This window comes from Chamaea fasciata, unplaced genomic scaffold (assembly GCF_029207755.1).
Source record: "Chamaea fasciata isolate MVZ Bird 193981 ecotype frontalis unplaced genomic scaffold, bChaFas1.0.hap1 SCAF_12, whole genome shotgun sequence".
NCBI lineage: Eukaryota > Metazoa > Chordata > Aves > Passeriformes > Sylviidae > Chamaea > Chamaea fasciata.
Genome location: NW_027094097.1, coordinates 10,556,642 through 10,583,953, shown reverse-complemented (window position 1 = coordinate 10,583,953; position 27,312 = coordinate 10,556,642). Strand labels below are relative to the sequence as shown.

Sequence of the window (27,312 nt, the reverse complement as noted above, 5' to 3'; positions counted from 1 at the left end):
AGCACTTGGTGCTGGTGACACCGAGCAGGAGGCGCTGCAGACACCGGCAGTGTGCCGGCCTCCCTGAGGCAAAGCACCGTCAGGGGGAGGCGGCCGCCCCAGGGACCCCGAGCCGGGCACTCCCCCAGAGCCCAGAGCGCCTCACTTAGCGCCCACCGCGGGCATGACGCGACTCCGCACTGATCTCCCATTGGTTTCTTTCTCTGTTCGTCATCGCAAGTCCCGCCTTCCCGCCCATCTCCGGCCGTAGGATTGGCCGTTCCTTAGGCGGCTCGTGAAGCCCCCCTGGGTGCTGCCATGTTGGCCGCCGCTGCCCGGAGGAGGGGCGGCGCGGCGCTGGGCTGTCGCGCGTGCGCGGCCCGGGCAGGGGCGCCGCCCCGGGAGCGCGCGGCCGCCTCGGGAGCGCGCCCGGGCCGAGGATGCGCCAGGCGGGACAACGCCGGTGGCCCGGCCGGGCACAGGTGAGGGCGGCTCGGACCCCTCGAGCCCCCCGGGCTCCTCCGCTGTCCCGGGGCCGCTGGGCGGCGAGGGGGGCGCGGTCCTGCCAGAGGGCGCGGGGCCGGGAGCGGCTGGGAAGGGGCCGGGGGTACCAGCTCCGTGTGGGCCGGTGCGGTGAGGTGGGGCCTGTCCCGGCCAGACCCCCGAAGGGGGGAGGTCTGGTGGGGTGAGGCGAGGTGAGCCCCGCCCTGTTCGAGAGGTGAGGCGAGGTCAGGTGAGCTCTGTCCCGTCCAGCCCTGTGAGGAACCCGCACACGGAGAGCGGCTGCCCGAGCCCCGCACCCCCGGGCAGCACAGAGCATGGTGGGCCATGCCAGAGGCGTCCCCGGGGCTGCCATGGCCATGCCGTGAGCTCTGCATGAAGGCCGGTTTGGTTTCCAGGATCTTCCAGCTGCTGCTGTCTCAGGCACGGTGCTCACTGCCACCTTCGACCTCGGGCGGCACCTGTGGGAAGTGCTGTGCCTGGAACGGGGCCTCGGCTGCTGTAGCTCCAGAGCAGGAAGGACAGAGTGCTGTGCTGGGCTTGTCTCCAGGTGTGGTGGGAGTTCCTCGAGCCTGTGGACTCGTGGGTTATCGCACAACCCGCTGGCACTGAATCAAAAGCACATTTAGTAAAGAAAGCACGCCCGTTTTGACATCAACACGTGAACCATTTCATACAGGGCCTCAAGTGTATTTGTGCCAGAGGGCAGAAGTGCTTGCTGGTGTGCACCTCCACCACATCCCTCATCTTTCTTGGAACTCAAATGGAACTTCTTAGGATGAGCTGGAGACATGTGAAAAACTTTCTCTTTACACACAGCCAGTGTTACCCTCTCCAGCACCTTTCTGAACATGGGCTCTTAGTCTTTCACTACCTGTGGCCATCTGTAATGGTTCACAACAGTTTCTGGGCCATGTGACCCTTGACTGTACTATTTAGTTTTTGAGACTTCTGCCTTTGGAGTTCCCAGACTGCTTCAATGTGGAATTGAATGGGATCCTGTAGGAACCATCAGGTTTTTTCATTGCACTGGGCCACAAACTTCTTGTTGCTATGTGTACAAAAAGAGTCAAAATGCTCCTTTCTATGACCAGCATGGGACTTCAAACTCACTGTGAAATTCAGCAAAAACTGAAGGTGCTTTGTTTGGGTTTTTTTTTTTTGAAGGCCACCAAAAAAAAGGAATGGCAGAGCTCTTAGGTGCTTCTATTAGAATATTTAAGTCAGAATGGTGTTCCAGGATTGATTATTTCATCTCTGTTAAAAAGAGATTGATTTTTATCTCCTGACATGCAAGATATCTGTTGCAGTCTGGTTTCAGTTGCCCATATAAGCTCTGCCTTTTGGGTTTTCTGGGGGAGGGTTCTCTTTAAAGTGTTCATTCCAGTGTTTGACTACTGCAGTGGTTGATGCACTCGGATTTTAATTTTTCAAATTAATTTGCTGAGGCTTGTTTGATGGTTTGAGGCTTGGTGGGTTCTAAAGTAAATATGTAGAAATTGTACCTAATTCTAAGATGGTGTTGGTACCAGTTTCAGGCATTTCTTTTTCAGAGGTGTTCCTGTGTGTGTGCAAAAACCAGTTTTCTCTAGTTTTCAGTTCAGTGCTAGATGTGACTTCTGTGCATTCAGTGAGCCTCAGTGGATACACAAGAGTTTCTCTTTTCACTCCCTGTAAATGACGAATGTCTGCACTGTTTCATGGCAAGGGTACTTCACAACTTAAAAACATCTGCTGCAAGGAACCATCTCCTTCAGATTGTTTTGGTCCTGCCTCCTCTGAACTCCATTTGATGTGCACTTATATGGTAAAGGACAGTGAAAATTTCAGCTTTTTCCACCCTAAGTCACTCTTGACTTTATTACCTGTGATGTCTCTTCTCAGCTGAGGAGTCTTTCCTTGCATAGGTCTTCCTTTTCAGAAGATTTTGGTGCTTTTGATCACCTCTGGAGCACTTCCAGTTCTGCTTCCCCCCTGCTCAGAGGAAAAGTACCAGATGTGCACACAGAGCTCCAGACGATGGTGCTCTGGGGACTTGTGTGGCAGCACAGTGCTGTTCTTCTGAGATCTCTGCTCCTTCTTCCTAAACTGTTAATGACAGCTGCCTCTCCTCAGCAGTGGCCTTTTTCTGACATGGAGATGGTTTGGGCTGGAATCCCTCTCCTGCCAGCTCTGAGTGTGTCTGCAGTGTGTGTGTGAAGGCTGCAGTACCCACGTGTACCCCTGTTGGAAGGCTCCCATTTCAGGTCTTTCAGCACCTGCTCAGTTGTGCTCGTGCTCCCTGTGCTCTGTGATTTGCCCTGTGTAAGGATTGCCTTTCTGCTGCCCCTCAGCACACGCATCCATCCTGCTGTGCCTTCCCTGCCAAACCAGGACTTCCCAGCTGGTCAAAGTCTGGTGGGGGAAGAGGAGTCTGCAGGTGTCTGTCAGGGGAGGGAGGAGAAGCTTGTCCTCTGCTCACAGCCACTCTGCAGAGCCTGCTGGCTGCAATGTTTGGGGGTCTCCAGCCCTATGACCATGCAGGCTGTGTCTCCATGCCCAGAGAGCTGGGGCTGCCCTGCTGGAAGTCTCTGCTGAGCCTGGGTTGGCCACATCTTGCTTTGTGGTGGTGCTAGTGGTGAGCTGGTGACCTGAAGTTCTTGGAGCATCAGGAGTTGGTGCATGGTAGCTAATCACTAGATTTTGTGTGTGCCAATAGCTCCTAGTGATACCAATGTAGAAGCCTGCTGTGTTTTGGGATAAGTGAGGTTAAGGTTAATTCCACCTGACAGATTATTTTTAAGCGGCAGTTGGGTGGAAAACAGGAAAGAGTAACCCTTAAACTGAGGGACTGTTACAGAAATCAGCTTATCTGAGTAGCAGGAGTCTCCTGTTGCACACACTGTGGTGTTCTAGAGCATTTTCAATGATTTCAGCCTTTTCTAAAGGCTGTTGTGTAAGTTAGACATGTCTGTGTGATCTGGTACAAGCAGGCACACACTCATGTGCTCTCTGTTCCACCTCACTTTGTGTCTCTTCAAACGAAGATGATGTTCTTTCTGCTGTAAGAATTTTTAATTCTTCCAGACCATAAGCTGCTAAACAGATTTGTGGGGACTTCAGTATTTATGCCGCCTGTCCATTCAGTTGCAAGGTTGGGGTTTTTTGGGTTTTGTTGTTGTTGTTGTTTTTGTTTGTTTGGGGTTTTTTGTTTGTTTGTTGGTTTGGTTTTTGTTGGTTTTTTTAATGTGATTTATATAAAGCAAGCCTGGGTAGAAGCCATCCTCCTTGCCAGTATCCCAGGATCCCACCCTTTTATGTAGACTAGTAAATATTTTCAAGATCCTTTTGGTCTTTGTCACTGCCTTATTTGAGTGTTCTGCTAAATGTTGGATAAAAACGAGTTTATGCCAGTGAACTTTGTTCATCCTTTTGAAGAATGACAGTATCACTGCAAATGCTGCATCACACAGAATAAGGAAAAACATACTGAATTAATTAAGTAAATATTTAATAAGCTGTTTTGTAGCATCTGTAAACATTTGTGCATTTTGCAAGATAAATATTCTCAAGCATTTCTGCTTTCTAGTTTAGTGTCTGTACTACAAAAATACCTAGGAATTCAGTCAGGGTTCATTTTTATAACACATGCTGGGCAATGTCGGCATCCCAAGACTAATAAGATGCTGATTGCAAACAAAGCACTTGCCCTGGGACTAGTTTCACTTCTGTGCTGGTACTGCCCAGTGCAGTGTCAGGGTTTGCTTTCATGTGCTGTAACTTAATGTGATTATCTTGGGATGGGGAGATGAGTAACACTGTTTCTGAAACAGGCCATGATTCTTGCTGCTTGTAGGTGTCTTTTCCAAAGGTGGTGATCTGGTGCTGGTACCAGTTCTCTTTTTAAATATGGTCTTTGCTTTTCCATTGTAAGTTTCTAACGAAAACTGAATTCGTCATGGTTTTTCTCTCAAAGAAAAGAAATCAAAAAAGGTCAAGTGGGTGTAGTGGAAGAGAAATCAGAAAGGCACAGAACAAAAGCTGGATTGTAGGTTTCTGTGCTGTCAGAGGTTGAGAAGACTTCTGGTATCTCTCCTTGAAGTTGGTGCTAAAGGCAGTTTGGCCAGTTGTGGACAGCAGCTGTGCTAAGACAGACTGGCAGGCAGGTAGGGATTGAAGGAATTGATTTACCAGGAAATATTTGGAAGAACAAAAGGAGTGTGACTTGACCAAATGTTTGTGTGTAGGGAGTACAATAATTCTGTGCAAACCCTGCATTCCTGGAGATTAAGTGGCATTGGCAGAAGGAGATATTTTTAACTGTCCTAATTGAAGCTTTTAACTACCCACAGTTGACACACAGGAGCGCCCTGATTTCTGTGTATTTAAACACTAGCATTCTCTCTCCTTGTCGGCTTCTCTTCCCCAGGCGAAACAAGCTCACTGAATTCAGGCTGTCCCCACAGGACATATTCTCTAAATCCTTTCTAGACTGACTTATCTGTCTGCCATAAAATTGTTGAGGTCCAAGTAGTTGTTTTCAGTGTGTGTATTTAATTTAGAAGAAAGATTTATGTGTCCCAAAGCATGTCTATTATATCCAGCTATTTCAATTGGTCTAATAAAAGATATTACCTCATCTCACAAACCTTTATCTCGTTTAGGGACTTACATCATCACAAATAGAGCAGCACTGCTTTTACTGCCAATGTGACAGACTCCATGTCCTCTCCTCTTGGTGTTTCCTGTCACTCCCAGTTAGTGCCTCTCTGTGTCTGGTTTATCCTGCATTCTTGTGTGTGTTTCTGTCCCCATGTGCTGAGTCTTGAAGCTGAGGAGATGACTCTGTCAAGCTGCTTCCTTACCATTCTTCTGCAATAGGTTTGTTAAACTTGTCCCTTAATACTGTATCTCTATAGATTTCATCTTTTGGGGGGTTTGGTTTTTGTCATTAGGATGTTTGAGAATGTTGAAAGCCATACAAAGGACAGAAGGTGGTATTCAGGTGTGTTTGATACCACCATGTGCCTTTTCCTGATAATGACTTGCAACTTTTGACATTTTAGGAACTGTGGATGGAACCCCAAGCTGAGGAGCCGAACCTTTTATTGACGGCCTGTGCATAGACCCTGATGCTTGAATGAATGAATGAAGAATAAAAATGCTCCCTGGAGTGGGCGTGTTTGGAACTGGTAGTGCTGCCCGGGTCCTGGTACCCTTGCTGAGGGCAGAAGGCTTCTCCATTGAAGCTCTCTGGGGGAAGACTGAAGAGGAGGCCAAGCAGCTGGCAGAGGAAATGAACATCTCCTTCTACACAAGTCGGACTGACGATGTCTTGCTGCACCAGGACGTAGATTTGGTTTGCATCAACATCCCTCCACCACTGACTCGACAAATTGCTGTCAAGGCTCTAGGTACCTTTTTATCCTTGGAGTTGCACCAAAAATCCATAGCTTGTTGGCAGATTGAAATCTGAAGCTGTTAGCCCAGCACAATTCTGGTTGCACCAATGGGCAAATGCAGTGCTAAAAGTTTTGTGTGGTGTTGGCAGAAAGATTATCTGGGATTTTTTTTGTAAAACTGCTTTTAATAATTGCTTATAGCTCTGCTTGAACCAATTGGGCTAAAATATCTTGTTCAGTTCAGACTGAAATTATGGTAGGGAGTTTGTAATAAAAATCAGCTGTATCAGAGATAATAATGAGAGGGTAAATGACTTTATGCCCATTAAAAAACCCCAGAGCAAAAGAAACAAACAAACCTTAAATTGTTTCATTCATTTTAGATTTTCCCATGTTCTGTACTAGGAAAATGAGATTTGCTTGGAAGGAGAAGGTTGTTCAGCTCTGTTTTATGCTTTCCCCACAAGTAAAATCAAACTTGGAAGTTGAAAGCCTTTGAAAAAATATTCGTATGTAGAATCTTGTGAATTAGGAGCTAAGAAATGCTGTTTTAGTTGTGACCCTGACCACTACCTGAACATCCATGGAACATCCATGTCCATAGCTGGCTGAGGAATCCTTCTGCCTGACACAGGAGGGCTGATGTTGGGGACAGCAGGAGGAATCCAGCTAGATGAGAAAGAAGGGTTGACACTCCAGACTGGTTGGGCAGGGAGATGGGAGCCAACTGCCCAGGCACCCTGACATTTCTTAATTCCCCAGTGTGTGACTTTGTAGTGTTAATGTCCTCTCTTGCAGTGCAGCGTGGGTGTCAGTTTGCGTGTAATTCTGTAAATAACAAGGGTGATATTTTTACTGTGTTTACAGAAGATACACGAGTTAATTTTAGGACAGGTAATCTCAGACCATGTGAGCCAGGGTGGTTTGTTGTGCCTCTTTTCTCTCCAGTAATTTCTTTTTGGAAGTAAACAAGTCCCTGCACAAACATTTGCAATGCCACTTAGATATGCAGAGAGAGATTTCAGGGTTTTTTTCCTTTTCTTTTTCACATTGTTAGATTTGTTTGTTTACCTGTTAGAGCACTGTCCTTTGAATTTTAAGGCAGTCTGATTTTTAAATATTTGAACTGTAAGTTAGAATTTATCTCTTCAAATATGCTAAAAGCTCTTTAAAGCACTTGTTAGGTAATATGCATTTCACTAGGTCTTGTGGCTCTTGATGATCAGATGGGCTAAAGAGGAGAGGATTAAACCTTCTCTGGTGAATTACTAACTAAAATGGATTGGGATTCCTTCATTGAAGGCTGGGAACCCATAAGATGGCATTACCCAGAGGAGGAAAGGGAGGGAAAGCTGGTGCGGAAACACAGAGGTTGTATGTAGGCTTGAATGCAAGTTTAGGAAGTGGAAGGCTGAAAAAGCCAGGGAAATGGATGGATGTAAGGGGAAAGGGTAACAATCATTTCCTCTGTCCTGAGATGTTCTGATCTGCAGACATCTCAGACCACAGTGATGCTGACCTTGCCTTTCAGCTTTCCAGGTTGATTGCAGTGGTGTCTGCAGGTCTGCTGCCCAGTGTACTGTGACTTATTTAAAGCCAGTGTTGGGTGGTTTCCTGTGCCTGAATATTCTAAAGGAACACAGAACCAGGGTAGGGCCAAAGATGGCAATATTTTCTTTGGAAGTTGAGATTGATACAGTGATGGTTATAATCAGAGAATTATTGGCTGTGAGTTGTTTATAACAGATTGGTGTTTAGTCTCCAAGAGACTGGGCTTTAGGAAATGCCAGGAGTGGTGCAGTAATAATGGTCTTGTGTGTTGTGTTTTGTTGGGCTTGGTTTGTTTGTTTTAAAGTGGTGACACTTTTATCACTTATTTTTGTACATTTTTCTACTTAAAAAAAAAAAAAAAAGCTTCCAATTTTGTTCCTGGTAAAGAGGAGAAAAAAGCCCATTTTTTCTAGGTGGTGCAGTACCCTTGCCTCAGTTCCTTGCTGACAGGCATCCATGAACAAGCCTGGGGACAAAGCAGTGACACTGGTTTGAGTTCATGAACCAGACAGACCAGATCAAAGCCCAGGGGATAGTTCATATTAAAATCAGTGTAATCTGATGGTTTATCTCCACAACAGGCAAAGCAAGAAGCTGTCTTTAAATCTATGCTTCTTTTGATCTCAGAGGAACTAAATAAATTTCACCAAACGTCTGTGTTGTGGTTCATGTCCCACAGTTAAATGCACCCATCCATGCCCTCATGTCTCCTGGCTGGTGAGGGCCTCAACTGAAAATTTTGCAGCTGTGGTTTAGGAAAACAATATGGTACAAAGTTCAGGTTATTCATTACCAAAACAATAGTAACAATCCCAGGGATGTAAAGCCTTGAAAAACAAAAGGCATGGCCATTGCTTTGGTAAGGGACCTTGGAGCCATCTCTCACTTGGCCCATGTCCTTGCTTCATGGCCATCTCTGTGCCTGAGGACAGCTGGAGGGATGTTTCACTGAAGGCAACAGCAGGATTATCCCAGAGCTGTTATGTGTTCCCCGGTCTCCATCCTGGCAGGGCACAGTGGGCTGTGCTGAGCTATCAGTGTGCTGCACTGGCTGCCATCCCAAAAAAAGGCATCAGCCAGTTTTAGCTGCTCAAGTGGCTCAGCCTGGGCTGCCACAACAGGCAGAGCACTGAGTGAGGGTGAGGCTGGTCAGCAGAGCAGGGATAGCCGGGTGTGAGGACCTGCCCAGCGTGACAGGGCTGTTGCCAGGCCCAGCCATCTCTGCTCAGTCCCTGCTGCAGGGAGCCTGGGCTAGGCAGGCAGGGGAGCAGCACCAGCAGAGCACTGCCTGCAGAGCTGTACCCAGAGCGTACATGGAGTGAGAGTCGCTCTGGTTTTCTGCAGGTTTTGAGGATGCAGATCTGCTCAGGATGCTGTGAGCATCCTTTTGTCTTCTCTGGTGGTGCTTTACTGTAACCTGCCTGGAGACAAGTGCCATTTAAACAAGGCAGATAAACTGGACTGAAGCAGCTCCAGCTGCTTCTCCAGGTGCTTCAGCTAGCCCTGAAAAATATTGAACTGAGTGTTGTGCTTTGCCTTGGCTGCAGACTGGGAACAGGGGAGTCAGAAATGGTCCCTGAAATGGAGGGTTACCAATGGACAGCCAGGGTGTCCACTGGGAGTTTGACCTGACCCTTTGTCAATAAAGCTGCTGTCGACTTGTATCAGTATAGGGGATTTCTCACGTGTAGAAAATGCTCTTTTTTTTGACTGGATTTCACTAGCGTCTTTAGAATCAGAGGTTCTGAGTGTCCTGTAGCAGCTGTCCCCTGGCTGAGCTGTGTCACAGGAGCGCGCTGGCCCCTGGCCGGCTCCGAGGGTTCCTGGAGGGCTGGCTGTGTGCAGCCGGGAGGGGGAGCACGGAGAGCGGCAGGCACGGAGCGGGATCTGCCTTCCCCTCGTGTGCCACACACCGATTGAGGTGCCTGTGCTGGTACCTTCTCTCCGGGAGTCAGTTAAAAGCTGTTCTGAGCAGGGAGAACAGTCTGCTCCTGGCTAAGGAGGAGCTTTCAGAGAGGTGCCCGCCACTGTGTGCAGTGATTTCTGCAATTCTTGGGCAGAAACTGTGGTGTGCCATGAGTGACCTTCAGATCTGGCATCCCCAGTTAGTGTCTGTAATAAGTGTGTTAGGAATAACATGGTTATTACAGTGAAAAGTGTTTAGATAAGTATTTGATCAGAACAGATGTAAAACAGGAAAAAAGAGTAGAAGTAAAGCCCTGCCATGAGAAGGGAAATACCAGAAAAGCTCCAAATGTAGGAATTGGTTAAAACTTGTACTGTCGTGCTCTTTTGTATTACTTTATTTCTGCTTTAAAGTTAGGGAAGAAAGGAGGATTATTGACTGTCCCCATTGATTTAGGCTGAGCACAATGTAAAGTGCCTCAGTAGCAATAACAGTGCAGTGAGTCAAATTGGGAGTGCAGCTCTGGTCTGTGTCAAGAGTGACTGTCAACTTGGTCACCTTTTGTCTGATTGTACAAACAGGCTGTATGTGCAGACCAAAATGATTTGCTTTCTAATTAAAAAGGGTTGTTTTAAAACAGTCCACTTAACAAAACATTATTTCTAATTCTTGTGTTCTGTACACAGAATCTGTATGTATGTCTTTTATATATATACATTTTTATATATAAGTAAATTGTATGTCCTATTTATATTAATTAATTTTAAAAAATAAAATTGTATAGTGATGGTGCAATACAAAGTGAAAATTAAATCTCCCCTTTCCCCACCTCTTCCCTGCAGGGTACATGGCTTTTTATTTTCTCCTCTGGCTATACAGGTATTCAAGTAATCTTGTTTTGATGCCATGTGATACCATTTGGACCTTTATCTTTCATCATGTAAAAATCCCCTCTTTATTTGGAGTCTCCCTCTGTGAGAGTTTGTCAGCCCTGCAACTGGAGCATCTTGGAAACAGCATTGAGTCTTGCTGCACTTGGCATTTCTACTTTAGTTTCCAGACCTTTACCTTAGAAATTGCAGCAGGAAATCCCAGCTCTTAAAAACACACTTCTTGCCAACCTTTGGGGCATCTGAACATGTTTTGCTCATGTGTGCTAAATACTGTATTTTTTTTTTCATTTGTGCTGCAGGAATAGGGAAGAACGTGCTGTGTGAGAAAGCTGCTACCTCTGTGGATGCCTTCAGGATGGTCACAGCTGCCAGGTATTACCCCAAGCTGATGAGCATCGTGGGCAACGTGCTGCGTTTCCTGCCCGCCTTTGTGAAGATGAAGCAGCTGATAGAGGAGCACTACGTGGGCAACGTCATCATCTGCGACGTGCGCGTCTACGGGGGCAGCCTGCTCAGCCACAAGTACAACTGGATCTGTGACGAGCTCATGGGAGGGGGCGGGCTGCACACCATGGGCACCTACATCATCGACCTGCTCACCCACCTCACCAGCAGGAGAGCAGAGAAGGTCCACGGCCTGCTCAAGACTTTCGTGAAGCAGAACACGGCCATCAGCGGGATCCGCCACGTCACCAGCGACGACTTCTGCGTTTTCCAGATGCTGATGAGCGACGGCGTCTGCTGCACTGTGACTCTCAACTTCAACATGCCCGGGTCCTTCCTCCACGAGGTCATGATTGTGGGCTCGGCCGGTCGCCTCATAGCCCGTGGGACAGACTTGTACGGGCAGAAGAACACCGCGCTCCAGGAAGAGCTGCTGTTTACAGACTCTCTGCCTGTCAACAAGGGCCTTTTGGAGAAGGGATTTAAGGACATCCCGCTGCTTTACCTGAAGGGAATGGTGTACATGGTGCAGGCCCTGCGGCAGTCCTTCCAAGACCAGGAAGACCGTCGGACATGGGACCATAAACCTGTGTCTATGGCAGCCTCTTTTGAAGATGGGCTGTACATGCAGAGTGTGGTAGAGGCCATCAAGAAATCGAGTAGGTCAGGTGAGTGGGAGACTGTGGAGGTGATGACTGAGGAACCAGATGCCAACCAAAACCTCTGTGAGGCACTTCAAAGAAATAACTTATGAACATTCCTACCTTGGAAAATAAGACAATTAACACTCCTGGCTGTAATGTAAAAAAAACCCAGTTTTTAAGAAATGTAGATTCTTATTTAATAGACTGTGTTTCTTGGTTTTTTTAAACATGTAAAATATGTTCTGATAGGAACAGTTCTGGTTTAAATTGTTTAAAGAGTTTTAAATGTTTCTGTTTTTTGCAAACATTTAATTTTTGTCTTGGAGACTGGTAGGAAAACTTGAATTGCCCTTTGCACTTGCAGTAGCTGAAGTGAATTGTGGGATCTCTGCCGTTGCGTGGCTTGGAAATGGGACACAACCCCTGTTGCACAGGTTGCTGATTTAACTATGAGAGCACGTAGAGCAAGATCAGGGAGTATCTGTTGTTCAGATGCCTTTTTCTTCTCTGTTGGAGCCTGATTTATGTTTTAAGCCTCAGTTTGTAAAATTTTAGAAAAGAGTTTAGTGATGTAACAGGTCTCTAAACTCCTATAGGACAAAAAGTAGAAGGAATGAATTATTAGTAACATAAGGATCAGCCTTTTGGCTTCGTCTATGTGGTAAATGTCTTTCAAATTCATTCAAACTGATGTTTTATTTAAATGATACTATAATTCTCTGTTGTTGGTGTCTTGGCAGGAAAATCTTCAGGAAGTCTGTGATGCATTGAGCTATTCTTCCATATCTGTAGACATTATTTCTTCTACTCAAGAGGCTGCCTGCATCCAGCAGCTGTTTTTTTCCATAAGCTCTGTGCTTATGTCAGTTGTGTTTACTGCCTGGCAGCACCGGTGCCGTGTCTGTGGGGCCACCTTCTCATTTCTGTGACTGTTAATAAATAAATGCCTCCCGGGGTCATGGGATTGCCACGGTGTCGCGGGTAACAAAGTTGTACAGCATGTACCTTTCGGGGACCTGAAAGTGGAAGGAAGGAGGTATTTCCTACCTCTTGCAGCTCTCTTGATGTGCTGGCTGGGTAACTGTCACACTACACACATCCTGATAGTTGAGAGAACAGGGACTGAACTGGGTAAATGTGCTCTTGATTTCAAACACTGGCTGTTAACCCTCTGGTCCAGCCCATCTTCAGGCTCTCCTGCAGCTGGTGTCCAGTGGAGAGATTTGTTGGCAGGTGATGGGGTGGAAGTTCATTCCTTCTGAGAAATGTTTCTCTCTGAGGCAGGTATGTGGAAAGGATAGTCTAATTTTACTACATTTGTTTTGTGTACTTGAAGCTTTTTTTAAAATGTATTTCCCACTAAATTGTAACCCTGTGTATTTATGTATATTAACATGCACGCTGCTGTTTCATAAGCTGGACCTTCCTGAAAAGTATCATGTTTTCTACAGAAATAAAAAGTTGTGTTTGTTGAGGGAATTCTTTATGCAGCTGTGTGGTTGTGTTTGATTTGGTCAAGCTAAAACTATCCTAATAAAAGTGAACAGGAGACTCAGAGCTGGAACTCAGTATCTGGTGAGTCCTTCCCTACTTTTTGTAGAAGTTGCCAGAAGAAAGAAGTTGCCAGAGGACACCAAGTAAGAATCAAAATCCCTGCAGTACTGATGGGACCACTCTCTTGGTGTGTAAATTAGGTATTTACCTTTGGATATTTACTTTCCAGACTCTGACAGAAACAAGTCTACTGCTGTACTGTTCTAAAGGGTAGGAACACAGCTGCTCTGGTGCTCTGCACAATCTCATCTCCACTGTGAGCTGTGTGAAGGAAGTGCATGGTTAGATTGGATATTAGGAAAAGGTTCTTCACCCAGAAGGTGGTTGGGCACTGGAATAGTCTCCCCAGGGAAATGGTTGTGGCTCCAAGCTTGCCAGAGTTCAAGGAGAACTTGGACAATGCTCTGGGAGGTACAGGGTGGGATTCTTGGGGTTGTCCTGTGCAGGGCCAGGAGCTGTACTCAATGATCCTGCCACAGGTGTGAGCATCTAATGTCTGTGGAGTCTGTGTGCTGTGTAAAATGGATGAGATCACGTGTCTTGAGCTCACCTGGCAGTCACCACCTTCATTCAGATAGAAGAGCCTTGACTATTTTCATGCCAGTTTGGCGTCCGTTTTGAAGCTGTCCTTCTTGGAACTGAGAACCTTGCTTTGTGCCTTTGTCGCTGTTTCTACTGGGCAGGAAAACAACCTAAAGTGCAGCTCCTTCTCTAGGAGGAGAAGGAAGCACAAAACATCTCCAGATGATCCCAGTGAAGGAAGGACGGTGCCGAGACTCCGCAGAATAACGCGGAGAGGTGAAAGGGGCCTCTCGTGGGCTGGCTACAGCCTGAAGCTGCACAGGCAGGGAGGGTGACCACAGCAGTGCCCCTTTGGACGAGGCGGATTCCAGCCCTGAAGCCTGGATTCCCCCGTGCAATCCCCTGTGTTTAATGCAGATGTTGTGCGTTAGGGACAGGGGCCGCCCGGGGGCTCAGTGTCCCCCGGGTGATACGGCTGCCCGGGCACATCCAGCGGGCCGGCAGCGCTCCGGGCCGGGCCCGCCCATCCCGGCGGAAGCGACCGTTGCCGGGGAGCGGCGGGGCCGGGCCGGGCCCTCGGCTCCCACGGGCGGGCCCAGCCCAGCCCGGCCCGGCCGGGAGCGCTTCTCCGCGGCCTCCCTCGGTGAGTCCTCTCGGGGCAGCCGCACAGACCCTGCCCGGCCCGGGGCCGCCCGCCGGGGCTCGGGAGCGGCGGGGAGCCGGGCCGGGGCAGGGCCCAGCCCGCGGGGGGAGGCTGCGGGCCCCCGGCATCCCGGGACTGCGCTGCTGGCAGCGCCTCCCGAACCCCGGGCGGAGGAAGCCAGGAAGGGCCCGCAGGGGTGTCCGGTCCCCCGGCGGGGCCCGCGGTCGCTCGGCGCGGTGCCGGCTCTCAGCACGTGTCCCAGGCGGGGCTGGTGTTGATCTCCCGTGCCAGCCCGGCCGGTGCAGCGGGGGGCTGCCACTCAAGCTCCAGCCTCAGCACGGGGCTCGTCCTTGTATCCCAGAGGAATCCTGCGGACCTTCGTGTCGTCATGTGTCCTTGCTCTCCGGGGAGGGAAGACTGGACTGCAGCTCTGCTATAGCCACATCAGCCTCTGCCCACCTTCCAGTGCCGAGCGCGGCCCTCGTTCAGCTCCTGCCCCAGCTGCTGCAGGAAATGCGTCTGACTCCCTGGGCAGACTGTCCAGGCTGGCTTTATTCCTAGATCCGTTGCTAGACAGCAGCTCCCAGAAATGCAAATGCCAGTATTGCACCTGGCTGTACCTCTGCCTCTGTTTTCGGAGTGACAAAAGGAAAAATGAGTCTTTGAGACTGGCAGGTGGGGAGGAGCTGGTGAGACCTGGGGGAACATGCGTGGAGAATAGTATTAAAAGGAAAATATTAATCTCTCCCATAGCAGTCAGCAAGGAGAAGGTTTAGGCAGGGGCAGAAACCACTGGGTGGGTTTACAGCACACTGACCTCTAGTCCCGACTCGCAGTTCTTCAGGAGGAATGGTTGCGGATCCATTGGTGCTGTTTTGGTGCAGCCCTCAGGCATGGAAATTATCCTGATGTGACTTTCCAATTCAGCTAAAACTGTTGAGGAAGGAATCAAACATGCAAGACCAGCTGCACGGAGATTAGCCCTTTGATTTGCTGCAGATGACTTGCTCTGCTTATCACAGCTTATCACAACCGTGGGATGTTTTTTCCCATGCTTTTTGCAGAGATTGGCTCATGAAACCAAGAAGCTGGGCTGGCATCAGCTCTGTGTGTGGTAGCAGCTTCCTGGCCAGGGACGCAGGCACAGTGAAAATGTCATCTGTGAAGAGGAGGGAATGCTTCAAAGTCAGATGCTGAGGGTTCAAGGCTGTGAAATGCACCTGCCTGAGGCTCATCTGTTCCCATGTTTTGCAATTACCTTAACTACAATGCCAAAAACAAGCCACAAAAGGAAGCTGTGGTGCTCACAGGCTCTGAAAGCGCTCAGTTTACCAGAGGGATAAGTAGCATTTTTACCAGTTGGTCAGCTGAAGCAAAGAGCACAGAGTCGAGTTAATGGTTATTAAACTTGCAGACACTCTGGGAGAGAGAACTGGAGCCTGCATTGCTTGGCTGCTAGGGCAGCATAAAGCCGTGGTTCTGGTGGAGAAGGGAGCAACACACTGGGCTGAATGAGCAGTGTTGAAGTTGTTGGGTTACTCCAGCAACTGCTCTGTGCCTCCTGTAGCTGTGCAGGGTGGTTGGGAGCTGTGACTCTTCCCTAGGGAGTCCACAGGCTGGCGGGGGGGAGGAACAGAGAGGAGTGGCACATGTATGTCTGTTTGCCTGGACTTATTTAGCCTGGTTCTGCAGAGTGTGCCTGCATCTCACATCCTGTGAATGCGTAAGTGGTGTGTGTCTGGTGGCAGCAGGCCGGGTCCTGCATTGTTGATGTTTAGGTTTCTGATGTGGGAGTGAAGCAGATGCTTTCCCGGGTGCAGGCAGTCATCAGGTCGCTGCCCAAGAGGCCTGACCCTGTTCCCTCATCCCTCTCCTCTGTGTTCATAATTATGTGCTCCTGCTGTGTTTCCCTGGTGCTTGCTCCAGTGCTTCTCTGATCCCCCTGTGGATGTAAAAGCCATGTTCCTTTTGGACAAAAGGTTACATGGGCAGAAAACAAACCCAGTGAAGGAAAAGACTTGTTTGATGCAGTGGCAGTGAGTGGAGTTGGCTCAGCACAGGACTGTTGGTGCTGCAAAGCTGTGTCTAGAAATGAGGCAGGTGGGAATGACAGCTGAGGTCATACAGTCCCTCTTGGCAGGAGTGAGCCCTGAGGGTCTCTCACTCGTGTCCCCCAGACAGGCCCATGGTCAGCAGGAGCAGAGCAGCAGCTTGGGAAGTCTGTGCCAGTCTGGTGACTGAGGCTTGGCAGCTGCTTCCCAGGGCTGGGGCACTGCTGCTGGGGGCTTGTGTCCCTTGTATGTCCCTACATAAGCAAGATGCTCCCTATTGTAATGAGGTTGTCTGATCTCAGATCCCAAGCCAGAGGTGATGTGACTTGCAAATCAGGGAGTGGGTGTCATTTGCAAATTCCGTGCAGCAGGGCAGGGTGCAGTTGGGATGTGAAGGTATAAAACGAGCCTTCCATCCCCCACCTCCCATCAACTTGCCTTTCCTCCTTCATTCCCCCGCAATAATTGTCTGCTCTGTTACAGGTCTTGATTTCAGCCTGTCATTTTGCGTGTAAATCACTGGGTTGGGACCCGAGTTCAGATCAAGATCAGCTGTGCATTTCAAAGCCAGTAGCTGTTCTGGACTTGTCTCGTGGTGAATGCTTTCCTTTTTTTCTCCCCCTTCTAGAATAAGAGAGGCTGTTCCGGCTTAGTTGGATCCATTATTGAGGAGATTAAATAATACCAAGCCAGCATCCTTTTATCTCTGGCTGAGAGTCTGTGCCTGCTTTTCAGAAATAGCTTTTCCAGAGCAGCTGGGTACAGGCTGCACATGCATGCTGGTGTGCAGCAGTCAGCACTGCTTGCATTGCCTCTGCCGTTGTGTCCAGGAGATGAATAACAGCGTTTTGCTAATGGGTCTCATGTCAACAGGGGTGATTTAGCAAGGAAGACTGCAGTGCATTAGTTGCTATGACTCAGACTCACTCAGCCTTGCACTGATCGTTTATTGGTTTGTAAATTGAACTGCAGATGCTGCGTCCCGTCAGTGCTGGCATGCCGAGGATCCTGAAAGGGGTTCTTCCCATCCAGTTGTCTCAGAAATGTTCAAATTACTGCCTCAGGAGTCAGGGAGTGCAGGTTGTAGCCCCAGCTCTTACAGCAGCGACTCCAGTCAAGCTGCCCTGGCGCCTGTCAAAATTGTGGTGTGATTCTGATGAGGCTCTTGTGGCATCTGCTGAGAGCTCTGTGCCTGCTGGTGTGGCATCCTGCACGCTCATGTTCTGAGCGGGTTTGTTGTAGGTGTAAAAATGCTATCAAGGAGATCTTGGTGAACAGTGCAGGGGAATTGATGCTGGCTGCTCCTGTCCTTTCCTGGTGGAAGGGTTTGTGCTTCAGTCGTGGAGAGAAGAGAAGCAACAGGGACCTGGGCAGGGACTTGTGGATCTGTGCTGCTTTGAAAAGTACTTCAGAAATGAAAAACATGTTCTTCTAGGAAAGTAACTCTGTTCTCCCCAAGACCTGAGAAACCATCTGGGGTTTTTCCCCAGAAATCTGCCCTACATGGTCCTAGAGTGAAATGTTTTGGGTTTTTTTGTAAAGTGTTTGTCCCTCTGAGGGTTGGCCCCAACCTGCTCAGGTGTGTTCTCAGGGAGGATATGGCCATGTGGGGCTTCAGCTTCGTCTGGACAAATTGTGTTTGAACCACAGGAGCCATTTAGAGGGACCCCAGGGGACAGGATAATTCAAATCTCAGGCTAAAACCTCTCAGATGATGGCCAGCTACCTCGTGTTTCCTGTTCACTCCTTCCGTGTCTGCATTGGGTGTTTCTGTGTGGGAGAACAAAGCCAGGAAGGATTTTTTGTACCAAACGTACCAATATTACAGCAACTGTGGACATTTTCAGGACTGGTAAAAACGCCAGTTAGACCCACAGTAGAGACAGTGCTGTTGGTGCCCTTGTTTCACTTGCATGAAATCCAGTTTGGGGTGGTTGCTGCCTGCAGGACATCTCTGGAGCTGCGAGTGAGGTGTCAAATGAAAGTCAGAAATTCACATATATATATAAAGTAGCATTTCAGTGGCTCAGTGAGCCCTGTTCATTTCTGTTCTCAGTGGTGGCTGGCTTCTGTGGCACAGGCAGAGCAACGTGTGGCAGGATGTGTGAAGGGCCATCCAGGATTTCTGGGCCCATCCCTCCAGACCCAACGCTCTTTCCAGAGTATTACAAACGCCCCTTCTCAGGTGAGTCCTTGATGCTTGTTACAGGTTTGGGGGTTTGTGCTTTGGCATGACACAGCTTGATATCCTTGTCCCTTGGTTCCTCAACAGTCTCTATTCACACTGATGAAGGTGCTTCTGATGGTGACCCTAAAGTGGTCTGTACAGCTGGTTGAATAATGGGAAAGCATAAGGCAGAAGTGCACAGGAGGTCTTCACATTGTCTGTGGGCTGTGGGTGCAGAAGACTGAGTTAAGATCATTTCCTGATGAGGTTCTCCTTTTTCTTTCTCTGCAGCTCGAGGGAGGCTGGAAGGAAATGCTCAGAATTTGTGTTTAACCTCTGGCCCCCTGGACCCAGTTCCCAACCCCTACCCTGCTTTGGGCAGTGCCCGCCAGGCTCAGCCAGCCCCTCGCATTCGCCCCAGCGGAAAGGATTTCCTGGAGAGGGGACAGAAAGGGACACTCAGCCTCTTACTGCAGCTCCAGGGGATCTCCCTTGATGAGGGGATGCCAGTTAAGAGTAAGTACAGCCAAGTCACTGCTGGCCTCAGCTGCCTTTGGGGCCAGGATGAAGCATCAGGGATTTGGGGTGGATTCCCAGGATCCAGCCTGAGGAGAGCTTAAGTTTCACAGGGCTGGTCACCCCATCTGCAGCTTTTGGCCTGGCAGTGGAGTCACCTGTGCTGGAGCCAGTGATGTTTGGCTCCAGTCTCAGGTTTAGAATGGAAAGAGGGACTTGAAAAAGGTGCAAAAATTTGGATTTCTTCATAGTCAAACTTCTACATGAATCAAACAACACCTTGATGTATTGAGGATATTTAACATGGTGAGTTCCTCGTTGGTGAAACCAGGCAGGATTTGGGAAGAGTGTCTGTGCCTGTGGATGTGAGAACATCTTTGCAAAAACTGTTCCGTTCTCCACAGCAGGAATGTCACCCAGAATATATTCAGAGGTCTAGGAAGGAGACAAGGTTGAACCCTGTGTGTCATTTTAATTTACTTCATGTGCTGGCATTGCCCTGAGCTGGTGCCAGTGTGGTAGATGCCAGAACTGCTGTCCCCAAGCAAGGAGGGAACGGATGAGCATATGGTTATGTCAGCTGAGGTATTCCCTGTCTTGGGGAGCCCAAGGAAGGATAAATTTTGATTCAAAAACAAAACCAAACAAACCCCTAATCCACAGTCTTGGTTGTGTCCACTTGAACGTGGGACAATGGCTGACCCTGAAACTAGGAACAGTGCAAGTTCAAGGCTCTGCAGCCCTCTCTATTTCAGAAACACCACGTGTGCTGAACTGGGAATTGACCTTGCTCTTGAGAGGATGCTGGCATGGCTTGTCTGGCATAGTTCATACTGGGACAAGAGGAGAACAAGGGAGTCTGTGAACACCAGCAGTGTGCACAGACCTGTCCTGATGCTCATCTGGGAATCCAGGTGGGATCCTCTGGCAGAAGAGTCAGTTTTGGTGTGTGCATCGAACAGGAGCAGGATGCAGAGATGGTCTAGTCTGCAGGAGAGGCAAGAACATGCTGGTTTTCTGGGCTTTTGGACCAGCTTTGGAAGGGATCTGTGGCTCTGGTGCCAGCGCTCCAAGAGCCTGCAGCCTGTGGCAGTGTCTGGGAGTTGAAGGTGTGTCTCTCCTTGCTGAACAGGGAAAGAGGCCAAGGACTACGAGAAGGAAAATGTGAGGAGGATAAAGGAGATTCAGAAGAAGTGCAAAGAGAAGGAGCGAGCCCAAGAGCGCAGCCAGCCCAAGCCTGTGAAAGCTCTGTGGAAATCACAGAAATACGAAAACGTGGAGTCAAAGGTGAAGGCCAAACTGCAGGTTGGTATCTGTGGAGGAGCTCTTGAACTCTCCAGGCTTGAGGTGTGGCTCAGCCATGAGGGACAGTGGGATGATGGAGACAGGGGAGTCCTGGAGCCTGCAGGATCTGGGATAGCTCAGTGCTGGAGCAGAGTGGGCAGATGTGGCCGTGGGACTGTGAGTGAGAGCATGTGGTTTGGGTCCAGAGAGTGATTGCTGCAATAATCCCTGTCCTGCTTCCCCCTCATAGCCATATTTTCTGCCAAGGGATGCTCCCATCTGGCTTTTCAGCTTCCCCATGTTTAGGGCAGCACTTATAAAGGGTTTTTGCCAAAAGGCTGTGGTGTTTTACCCTGTGGATTGTGGTTCCCAAAGGTCTGAGAGGCTGATTGTGGTACTCAGATCTGCAGGCTGCATTGAGCCTCAGTCCAACTATTCCCACCCTGTGGGTACACAGTGGGTAGTGTGTATCCACACATTCTTCCCCAGGTGATTGTCCTGGTGAATAACCACTGCTCAGGGGGGGCACACAGATGTCTCCAGGCAGTCAGGGTTGAGGCCTCATAGATCAGCACAGCCTGTGAGGGTGCTGAGTTGCAGCCTTTAAGTTCCTCCCCATCTCTGCATTGCTTTCCCTTTCTGTGGCCAGCTTTTGATGCTAAAATGATGTGTATTGATAACAACTGCAAAAATTGGCAAGATGATTCCCAAGCCAGTGGTTCCAACGGCTGTGTCCCTTCTTCCTGGTGTGTCACCGACCTCTTTGATATCTGTGACCCTTCCACACATGGGAGCAAACCCACGAGAGCTTCAAGAACACAAGCCTACGCTCTTGTTTGACAAATCCTCTGGGTTAGAGGAAGATTGATCTCATCTCTTCCTTTGTTTTGGAGAAAGGGGGTGGTCTCTGCGCAGGCAGTTTCTGCGTGGTGTGTTACTTGTGCTCTGTGTATTCCTCCAGAGAGGCCCTGGCACTGACTCATGATGCTTTAACTGTTGCTGTAGCTCTCCTGGAGCTGAGGTGTTCCCTGTGAAGGAACTCCATATTCTGTGGAGCTGCTACTGCTGCTCAGAGTTTCAGTTGATTCTGCTGGATCTTGATGACTAATGCAGAGTTTTTTCTCTGTCATCTGTCCCCGAGGCTGTTAACTGTAGCAGTTGTCTTGGAAAGGGTTCTGGCAGTCCCCGTGCTCCCGAGGAGGGAGATGGGGCAAGCTGTGCTCTGTGCTCCTGAGGTCACAGACTCAATCAGCTGAGCCAGCTGTGCTAGGGAAAGGCAGTTCTTATTAACTTACCAGAGAGATCCAGATCTCCTGTTGTAACAAGACTGATCATCTTTGGAGCATGAATAGTCTGGGCAGTGCTGAGGGCGTCCCATGCCCTGCTCCTCACACCAAACCCACCAGTGTGGCTGTCCAATCCCACCATCAGTCTGCAGCTCTGCCCAGCTGAATGGGCCAGGCAAGAAGGAATCTTCCCCAGGAAGCTGCAGTTCAGCTGAGACCTTGGGTATTTGTAAAGATCTGGGGGTGGCCATGTGTAGTTCCCATCACTCCCAAGCACAGAGCAGTGCCCCAGCTGCGTTTTTCGTAAGTTTACCCACTGGCCACAGTGTCAACTTTCAGTTTTCAGGGTTTGTTTGCAACAGGAGTGTCTGAGATAGTCCCAGACCACCTGCTGCACATCAAATAATGTCACCTCGTGCCACAGCCTTTGAAGATGCCCCTCAGATGCAATTCCACCAGATTCCTTCACTCTCTGCTCCTTTTTCTTTCTAGAGTGATACAACCACAGATTTGAGGTGCTGAGCAGAGCAGCACTTGAGAACAGCACCTCAGCAGGCAGCTTTCTGCCTTCCTGCTTGATCCAAATGTGTTTCTGCAGAGTTCCCCCCCTGTTTCTTAGCGATTCATTCAGTGGCCAGGTCTGGATCTGTTGCTGTTTGTTGGCCTTTGCTGGCGGACTACAGATTATCTTCCCCCAAGAGCTTCTGCCAGGCCGTGGCAGAAAGTGTGTGCTGCTGTGTGCCTGCTGGAAACCTGTGGCTGCGCTCATGGTTGACCACCCAAGCTTGGTTGAGAGGGTTTTTCTTTGCTCCAGCCTCTCTCCACTGGTGGATCTCTTCTTGCCTTTCCCAGGAGACCTCCCCACTTCCAAATCCTGAGGCTGTGAATTTCCTGCGGGCATATTCCCGCTGTGGCTCTGGGATCAAGCCATGCAGACCACTGTCCCCAAGGCCTGTCAGCGCAAAAGCAGGAGGAGACATGGAGGCTCCAGAGGCACAGGGTGCTGAAACCAAGGTGAGTTACACACTAACTGCATCCGTCCCAGGGATTTCTGGCACTGATCCCTTGCTCCTGCTTTGAGCTTTTCATGTGTCCAAAAGTGCTGGGTCAGATGTGGTGCATGAGCAGGGAGATCTGTAAATACTGTTCCTGGCTGAAGGGAAGGAACACAGTCTTGGTCACTGGGGTGGTGAGATGGATATTCAGGGACTGTTAATTCTAGCTTCATCCTAACTCATAGTTAAAAAGATCATGAAGTTTCCTGTGAAAATTCCACCTCCTCACACCAAGAATCTCAAATCTGCTCTTCCAAGGGCTTTGCAGGAAGTCTTGGGGGTTTGGAGGTTGTTCCCACTGTAATCAAAGGAATTGTGGCTTCTGGATGTTAGATGAAAATTTGGGAAATGAGTGTGTGTTTTAGTAAGGAGAGTTAAATCAGCATTAGTAGTTAAACCTTTCAAGTAGTCTGTTTGGGTGGTCCTAAACAGCTCCATGACTCATGTCCTTATCCCTTGGCAAGTGTGAGATTGTCAGTTTGTTGGTTCCTAAATGCCATGAATGACTTAATTAAATAGGACATGGTCTACAAAGGAGGAAGACTAGGGAAATCTTAAATGCAAACACAGCCGCCTTCTCCACTGTTTTGTCCAGCAGAGGAGCTGTGGTGGAGGTGCTGTCTCTGGGCAAGTGCCCCAAGGATCAGCAAAGTTCCTGATCTGCCAGGGGTTCTGTTGCATTTCTTGGCCTGGTGAACACCCAACCTGTTTTTCCTCTGCCCTCAAAATGCACCAGTAGGAGCCATGGGGACTATGTTAAGCCTGTTTCTTTTCTGTCCTTCTGGCTTTTAAGGCATGTGGTCATCTTGGGGGCCTTAAAGAGGCCAGGTTTAGGCTTGGCTTTTGGTGCCTGCCTTCCCAAACCATGGCCATAACTCCTGCCTGTCTGTGGCTGCACACTGAGACGAGCTGTGCTGAGAGTCTGCCTGTCCTGCTGTCATACAATTCTGTATCTCATGTGGTGCATTTTTGCTTTTTCCCTCGTGTGGACGGTGGCAGCTGGCTGCGTGCATGTGCCCAGCCTGCCCTTGATGCCTCTCTCTCCTTCCAGATGCAGGTGGAGGGCAGGAGCATTGACTTCATCAGGCACAACGCCTGCGCTGCCAAGCGGGCCCCGCTGCGCCGCTCCCAGTCCCTGCAGGCGCTGGCCGAGCTGCTGGAGCAGAAGCACCGGGAGCAGGAGGAATACAACACCAAGCAAAAGGGCCACGTCCCCCAGTAGTATGTGTACCCCTCTCTGCTCCATGAGATTGTAACAGCCTTGATTCCACGCCCCAGGGTCTGCCTAGAGAGATGGGCCGGGCACAGAGGTGCCCTCGCCATGTGCAGCAGTGCCATTGTCTGTGACCTGGGGAGTAGACGCTGTCCCTCCTGCTTTCTTGGCTTAACCAGCATCCCACACCCAGTGTGACAGGGCTCAGAGGAATTTTTGTCTCCTCCTCCCTTGCTTGCTGTTGTACAATGATGCTGATATGGGGAAACTCCATGTGCCTTGAGAGATGTGCTCCTGCCCCTTTGTAAGCTTTGTTCCATGTGATGTAGCTTTGGCGTGAAAAGGTCTGGTTTTGGAGGGGCAGAGAGCTCTCTCTGCCTCACAAGTGTTCATTCTGCCTTGGACCTGGGTTCTGAGGAGCATCCAGCTAGTGCTGTGCATTGTGGGGCTCTGCATGGAAAACAGACCCTGTCCTAGGACTGACTGTGGTGCCAGTCCTTTGGCTGTGCTGTCCTCTGCCAGCATCCCTGGCCATGAGCTGCTCTCTCCGACATCATTCTGCCAAACAGATGGTTTGGCGAGGACTCAGTGAGCCAGAATGAGGAGCAGCAGCCCTTGTCTCCAAGGAGCACGTGTTGGCCCGAGTGCATCTCTCCCAGCGGCGCTTTGTGGAGCACATTTTCTGATCCACATGTGTGGTTTAAACACGGTGTATCTCCCACCATGAGGGTGTGTGCCAGCACCTGGGTCCCTGGGGTCCTCAGCCAGTGCACAGAACCTGGCAGGGATTGAAGGGCACATTCCTGGCCTCTGCCTGTGCCCCTGGGCCACCTCTCCTGCCAGATGTGCTGACACCTGCTCTTCTTTGCCTCCAGCCTGCTGGAGAGGAAGGAGCTGTGGCGGAAGCAGATGGAGGAGCGGCTGCGAAACCTGCCAGACCCCGACACGCCACCCGGGCACACCAAGATGCCCGAGAACCAGCGGCTGGAGACCCTCGGCAATCTGAAACAGAGTAAGAGGAAAAGGATCAGGGGTCCCAGCTCAGAAAAACAGACAATCCTGGACAGGATAAGGGAAAGAGACACAGGGACAGAGGTTCCTGCCACTTGGAGAGTTGCCTGGATTAAGGCATATGTAAGGCAGGATGTGAGCTGTGTGCATGGAAAGCAATCAGTGTCCTGCAGGTTACAGCACTGGCTCTCTGCAGCCAGGTCCAGTGGACCAGATGTTAGAGTTGCTGTTGCTCCTAAAATCTTAGATTTTCGTTGGAAGGGACTTTCAGAGGCCTCTAGTCCAATCCTTGGTTCTCAAAGCTGGAGCAGGTCCCTCAGGTCCTCATCCAGCAGAGCTTTAAATAGAAGGATTCCAGGTCCTTGTTCCAGTGCTGCCATTGTGTTCATGGCCATAGCAGTAGAAAAAGGATGGATTTCCTTGCTCTTCAACTTACACAACTTTTTTTTTTCTCTTTTTACAGGCCAGGAGCAGCTGATGAAGGACCTGGTTCTGCTGCCAATGCGTGGAGACAGCCTCAAGATGCAGAAGAGGCGGATAGAGCTCGAGAGGAAACTCTCCCAGATAGACGAGGCGATCAAAATCTTCTCAAGGCCAAAAGTCTTCATCAAGTTGGACTCCTGAGCTGCTGGGGCCAGGTGTGCTGTGCTGCTCTGCCTGAACAGCCTTTGTTGCAGGGCAGGAATGGACATCACTTTTTGGGAAGGAAGGAGAGGAAGCCAAGTTCCAGACCCTGGGCCCCTGCAGGTGCCGATAACAGTGTCCAGTATGCAGCTGGCATCTCTTGCTCACCTTTCAGTGCTGTATCTTGTCCACAGGAAAGGGAGAGAGATGCCCTAATGAAGGCCCTGCTCAGTGGTCTGAAGAACAGTTGTCTCTGCTACTTGACTTCTCACAGATCAGCCCTCTGCTCTGGATCTGTGGCATCATCTCTTACTTTCTGTTTTTTCCTACTTCTAGAAACTGGTAGGAAGTCTCTTGTGCTGCTCCCTGTGGTATTCCTTGTCACTGTCTTTCTCCTGAGCTGAACCATGGCCGTGGCTCATCCTGAGCACCTGGGGACAAGAAAGAGGCACAGAGCTTCAGTGTTTTCTGCCCAGGGAAGGGCTGGGCTGTTCCTAGGGTCCGGTCAGATGTCTGGAGAAGCCTTTGTTGTCTGTGTGGCAGGATATAAAATAAATCATCATTTCCATCTTGCAGTGTGTGTGCAGCTCCCAGTGCCCCCAGCAGGGCCTGAGGAATGGTGTGGGCAGCAGAAACCATCAGCATTGGCACAGTGCAGACAAGGGATGAGCTGGGGTTTCACGGGGCTGGGTGCTGGGACATGGTGATGGGACATGGACTGGAGAATGTGGAAAAATCCTGCCAGATCTCCATCCATAGGCTGGCAGGACAGGGCTGGGGAGGTGCCATCAAGCAGGTGAGCTCGCTGCTGCCTTACCTTCAGATGCCATGCAGGAACCTGTGCAGGGATCTTCCTGCATGAAGCAAAGAAAATTTTAAGCTGTAAGGGATGGCTGGAGGGCTTCTTTCATCTCCTGCTCAGCAGAGGTACAGTGTCACAGATTGGAGCCATATCCAGCTGAATTAGGAGGATTTCCAAGGATGAGGCTGCCCCTATCACCTTGCTGGGTCTCTGTCTCCTGACAGTGCTGTGGCCTCAGGGGGAACACTTTTTCCCCTGAAATCTCATCAAATTTTCCCTTCCTGCAGCTTGTGCCATTCCTCCATCTCCTTTTGCTACAGAGGGTGGGGATACTGTGCATGGATCCCCCAAGCAGCTGCCTTTTAGCAGGGGTTGCTCCATCCTGGGCAGGATTTTGTGGGGTGGGGATACTGTGGAGTATTCTAGCCCTGCCTGTGCCACCTGGCACACTGCAGTGCCCTGGGATGTCAGGGCTGATGCTGCTGCCAAGGGCTGGGGAGTATTTTGGCACTCAAGAGCTGGAGGAGGTGAGATGCCAACTGGGAAATCACCCCATGTGCCCCTGGGGCCACCTCAGGGCAAACCCCACAGCCAGGCTGAGCCGGCTGGATGAGAGTGACTAGGGGCCATGGGCACAGCCCCTGGGCACCTCCCTGCCCAAAACAAGCCTGGGCTAACCGGCCCTGCTGTCAGATCTGCTCTCTGGTCTGTCTGGGCCCTGGCTGTGTGCCATGAGTGTCCTCAGCCCTTGCTGCACTCCCTGCCTGCCCTGGCCTGAGGCTCTGAATGGAGAGTTGGTGCTGGCTTTTCAGACCCTGAGGGCGGCAGGTCTTCCTCCTTGCCAGTCCCACCACAAGCCCTTGGCAGCAGTGAGTGCCACCATCAGCTTGGCACTTTTGGGAAAGAGACTGAGGGTTCTGGGAGCCCCAGCAGAGCAGCAGGGGCAGGTGTGGACACCCCCCTGCCCTGAGCTTGGGGCTGAAGAAGGAGGATGGGGCTGCATTATCCCCAGCAGCATTTGCAGGACTGAGTGACAGCCAAGGTGCTGCTGCCAGACCAGGTGTCCCCAGCATTAGTGAGAGCCCTGTGGCAGGGACAAGATGGGAATGAGGGAGCCAAGCAAGGCTGACTGCATCAAGCCATCGGGCCAGGTGGCTGCCCAAAACAGACTGGACATGTGTCCTGGGACAGGCACGATGGGTCTCAGTGGGGTCACCCAGCACAGCAGCAAAATCACATGGTGTGCTAAGGTCAAGGCCACGGCCCCCAGGCACTGCCTTCTGTG

The 27,312-nt window shown here is 50.1% G+C and overlaps 1 protein-coding gene across 2 annotated transcripts; it reads left to right on the top strand.

Moving 5' to 3' along the window:
• The first annotated feature begins 372 nt into the window (after positions 1–372).
• LOC136295868 (enkurin domain-containing protein 1-like) lies at positions 373–25,949 on the top strand. Of its 2 annotated transcripts, XM_066194580.1 has the most exons (10): positions 373–461; positions 5,526–5,873; positions 10,511–11,323; positions 18,126–18,254; positions 18,528–18,752; positions 19,885–20,057; positions 22,175–22,336; positions 23,429–23,598; positions 24,466–24,602; positions 25,065–25,949. In XM_066194580.1, the coding sequence occupies exons 2-10, from the start codon at positions 5,621–5,623 to the stop codon at positions 25,223–25,225; spliced, it is 2,223 nt and encodes a 740-aa protein (XP_066050677.1). In that variant the 5' UTR covers positions 373–461; positions 5,526–5,620; the 3' UTR covers positions 25,226–25,949. The 2 variants fall into 2 exon arrangements, with proteins under 2 accessions (XP_066050677.1, XP_066050678.1); XM_066194581.1 differs by lacking the exons at positions 373–461; positions 5,526–5,873; positions 10,511–11,323 and adding an exon at positions 13,919–14,018 and having other exon boundaries at positions 25,065–25,942.
• Positions 25,950–27,312: the final 1,363 nt, after the last annotated feature.